Source organism: Bicyclus anynana, chromosome 11 (assembly GCF_947172395.1).
Source record: "Bicyclus anynana chromosome 11, ilBicAnyn1.1, whole genome shotgun sequence".
Lineage (NCBI taxonomy): Eukaryota > Metazoa > Arthropoda > Insecta > Lepidoptera > Nymphalidae > Bicyclus > Bicyclus anynana.
The window spans coordinates 11,112,882-11,117,387 of record NC_069093.1 but is presented as its reverse complement, the minus strand read 5'-3'; the positions used below and the strand labels follow the sequence as shown (position 1 = coordinate 11,117,387).

General features: G+C 34.4%; 1 protein-coding gene across 12 annotated transcripts; it reads left to right on the top strand.

The window, feature by feature from the left end:
- Positions 1–1,108: 1,108 nt before the first annotated feature.
- Positions 1,109–4,008, top strand: LOC112057549 (uncharacterized). 12 transcript variants are annotated; one of them, XR_008251213.1, is made up of 5 exons: positions 1,109–1,322; positions 1,666–2,459; positions 2,912–3,047; positions 3,191–3,391; positions 3,471–4,008. XR_008251213.1 is itself a non-coding variant. In XM_052884134.1 (3 exons), the coding sequence occupies exons 2-3, from the start codon at positions 3,312–3,314 to the stop codon at positions 3,718–3,720; spliced, it is 330 nt and encodes a 109-aa protein (XP_052740094.1). In that variant the 5' UTR covers positions 1,339–2,459; positions 3,191–3,311; the 3' UTR covers positions 3,721–4,008. The 12 variants fall into 12 exon arrangements, 1 of the variants encoding a protein (XP_052740094.1); XR_008251217.1 differs by having other exon boundaries at positions 1,114–1,322; positions 2,287–2,459; XR_008251216.1 differs by lacking the exon at positions 1,109–1,322 and adding an exon at positions 1,339–1,487 and having other exon boundaries at positions 2,287–2,459.
- The last annotated feature ends 498 nt before the right edge of the window (positions 4,009–4,506 follow it).

The following is a 4,506-nucleotide window of genomic DNA, read 5'->3' as shown; positions in this document are numbered from 1 at the left end:
ATTATTATTATTCGGTTAAAATATTGATTAAACCAAATAAATCACTTAGCTGGTAACACTGTTCATGTTCGTGTCTTCAAAAATGTCATACAACAACTATAATATTGTCAAATATCGTTGTGAAACTTATTTTTTGGGGAAAGTTATAGCAAACCGCTATGGATAAAGTAATTTATTCATTATTAAACAAAAATTATCAAGTATTTTTTAGTTTTATGTAAAGTGGGGGGCGGGGACGAAAGGTCTGGGCCGGGAATGGACATTCCCCTTTGTGACCGTACCTTACATATTTTTCAACAATAATTGTAATTGTTGTCTTCATCTAGTGAGAATGGTGATCCTAATTTGGAGATGGATGAAATTTTCAATCTGTTACCATCAAAGTCGAGACGCATTTACTTAAATACTTACCTACGAAAAATTTAATTAATGGAGAAAACAACAACGAATGGATTCACTTACGAAAGGAGTTTTTTAAACTATTATCTCCCACGTTTACCTTACATAGTCATTATTCATCTTCACAATAGTCGGAAATTATGTTACTGAGTAAAAGCATCTCCCTTAATATCCAAAATTGTAGACTTTGTACATTTAATTTTCAATTAAAATAACTCATTGAATATCGTACTAAACTATTTTATTTTCTCGCAATCGTAGTGAAAAGCAGAGTGTAACACGTGGGGCTAAACCCATTATAAACTCGGTTTCTATTTAGGCGGCCCTCGCCTTCGTCTCGGGCCCTAAAAATACCTCGTATATAATGGGTCCTTTTAGCCCCTTGTATAACAATCTACTATAGTTAAACTGACTATTTTGTAGGCAGGCTTTTAACGTGATGTGAACAGACACAAAGATCAATATTATCATTACATACCTACCTAGTATAATAAAAGCAAGTTTGTAAAATTAAGTCGCTTCCGATGTATGTTCGCATAGATGTTTTTGGCTGGCTTCGGCCGTGGCTAGTTACCACCCTACCGGCAAAGACGTACCGCCAAGCGATTTAGCGTTCCGGTACGATGCCGTATAGAAACCGAAAGGAGTGTGGATTTTCATCGTCTTCCTAACAAGTTAGCCCGTTTCCATCTTAGACTGCATCATCACTTACCATCAGCAGGGTCATTATGTAACTCGGTGAACGCTTTAAAATCACAGTCACGACAACAAATGACAGCGATTTTTCGTTTTTGCGATCATGTAACACACATCTCCCACCGAAATGACGTCATCTTGGATCGTTCTCTGTCACGGTCACTTGTAGGGATTTATCCAAGTTATAACGCAGTTTTTACGTATCGATAGTCAGTTTAAGCGATTATGTAAGCATAATGATCATACAACTGGGTGACACAGAAGTTGTCAAAGTCAATCGCTATAGAAACTAATACCGAGCAGTGTTTTAATAAAGTTTACTTGACGCCTGTGATTCAATAATTACAAATAAAAGTACTTTTAGGATTTTTTTGAATTTTGTACTATACCTTGTAAGTAAGGTATTAGTTTGTAAGTCAATAAAATCAGAATTAGAAAAGTTTTTCATGTAAAATATGACGAAAGTTGAGAATATATAGTAGGTACCTACCTACATACTTATTTCATAAAGCAGAATTACAGTTTTAGAGTTAGTTGAAGTGAATTTAATTAATTGTGTTATTTTTGTAGTGTTTACCGACATTGCCATGTACAATACAATGCATGTAGCATTTGTATTGTACGCGGAAACGGAACGAAAAAGATGTCTTTGTCGAGTTCATTGCAAAACTTTCGTGTCGCGATACCAGCAGGTTTTAGAAGAAATACAAAGTCTTCGAACAACTGCTGTTCGCAATGAATTAGAGATAAGTAAGTTATATGAATGAATGAAGGAATTTTCTTCATTCTCTGCGTTGAGCAAGTGACGTGGACTATGGGCCTAACCCCTCTCATTCTGAGAGGAGACTCGAGCTCAGCAGTGAGCCGAATATGGTATTTTTATATGGTGAGCTTCCATCATAGGATAAGTTGGTTTAAGATTTGGAGTAGGCTTATTCAGTACTAGCAGACACACCATAGTTTGACCGGTGTAGTTCCCGTTCCTGTGGGAATATGGGGTAGCACAGAGTAATACGGGCTATATTTTATATAGCCTATATTACTCTGTGCTGTAGCTTACCAATGGTGAAAGATTTTTTATAATCAGTCCAGTAGTATTTGTGTTAGATTGTAAGAAACAAATAATATTATCTAAAGATCGGTCACTGTCATCCTAAGAACCTAAATTAAACCATTGAATATTATTTACAGGTCTTGGCAGCTTTAAACTTTTATGCCAATGGATCATACAAATGGCTTTGTGATGGCTAAGGCATCTTTTAGCAAATGCCTACATGAAGTCGCTGACGCTCCTGAATACCCCAGCTGTTTAAAAAAAATGTGTTAAGTTCCCTTTGCATTAAACACAAAATCATTATAAATAAGTAAGTATGAAACTAACTTATAGCACAGTATGAAACTAACATAACCTATTCATTATATTTTTAGTTTTTTTTTTCTAAGACTCAACTAATTTGTGTTCACTACCACACTGAATCTTTCATAGGTTGATTTTGCATAAAAACTTATTTGCAAAATGAGATTGATTATTGATTGAGATTAATAAATAATACACAGAGTGCTTATTCATATCACAGGATGTTACTGTAAATAGACATATACCCAGGTGCTTAATCTAGATTAACATCTACTTACAGATTTATGAAAAAATTTGGATTGCCCGGGTATTAGGGTGCATTGATTGCACCCATGTGACAATAGTTCGGCCTACAAGCCAAGAGCTACTAGGAGGCTAACAATTAGAATTGAATAAAAGCATGGTACCTCCTTTTATTTAAACATTAACTTATTTATATATTGTCAATTAATATTTCAGATATGTGATGCCAATCTAATAATAACATAGTGGATGCTCAATTTGGTGGTGCATCTTATGACTTGTACATATGGAACCAGTGCAATAAGACCACTTGAGGAAAACCTGCCCAATAGGGACCGCTGTTGGTTGTTAGGTAAGCTGTTGCTTAGGTATAACTGTCAGTTAATGAAACTACAGGATCCAAATATAAATTATATACTATAAATTATATATAACTGTTACTTTTATGTAGGCAAAATACATAATACATTGCAATACACACTTCAATTCTTTCAGGTGACCAATGTTTGCATGATGACCCCCATCTTGGGAGCTGCTCCTAGATCCCATGAAGATATGCACAACATTGCTGTGTCAGAAATACGGTGGAGCCTTGTAGTTGGGTGCATATTGTAAAATGTTTCCTCACTCCAAAACCATGAACTCTGGTTTCCTAAACCCTCAAGCTATGCAGCCGAAGGAGGAGACTTATCACAGGTCAGTATATTATATACCTACTTTATAAGAACTTGTTGGGCAGTACCATGTATACCTACATTATGATTTATTTTTCTAGGAGAATCACTAATAATTTTGAAGAAGTGAAGAGCTTAACAATGTTTCAACCAACACCTAAAGAAGCTTTCACTTGGCTGTTAGATCAAGGGCTGGATACAGAAAACAGTAATCCTTGTGATGGCAGTATTGTCCAAGGATTCCTCACTCAAAACCATGATAACAAGTTGCTAGAACCCTCAAGCTATGCAGACAAAGGACTGGATATATTTTTTCGTGACCAAGCCTTCTGTATAATTATTTATACTTAAACCATACAAAGCACTATCTAGCCCCAAAGTAGGCATACAGAGTAGCTTGTGTTGTGGGTACTAAAATAGTTGATATTATAATATTCATTTACATTTATATACTACCTATAAATACTTATATAATGTATAAATACACACACACTGGAAAAAACCCATGCTCTTCACACAAATATTTTCCAGGTGTGGGAATCGAACCCATGACCGTGGATGCAGGAGCACTACTTACTGCGCCACGCGTATGTGTTTTTATTTTGAAGCAAATTATTAAAGTTGATAATTCAAATTGTAGTCATGTTTTTAATTAATCTATAATTAATTTTTAATTTACATTTTTGTTAAATATTTACCTATACTTCAGTCTATTTTTGTTAGAGGGGGTACCTATATGTGTAAGTAGGGTCGTTTCTTGATTAAATATATACATAATACTGAAATTAACCAAATGATTATAATCATATTCTTTATATACAGTGATGTCATAATTAACTATATTAAATTAAAATGAAATTATATTTGACAATTTTCTCTCATATGCAATGTCATTATTGATAATAATCTTATAAAAAATCTGTTCATTAAATGTTTGTTTAATTCTTTCTTCATGAATCGTTCATAGAGATGAAGGATTCAGAATCACCAATTTTTTCAAGGTGTTTTGCACCTCAATGGTGACCAGCAACATGGAGACTTCCATAGTCAGTCCCTGGCACTCAAAGTTTAGAGCCCACATCTTCATGTTGATCTGAAATGTAGAAAATATTTTTTTATTACATGAACTACATATGC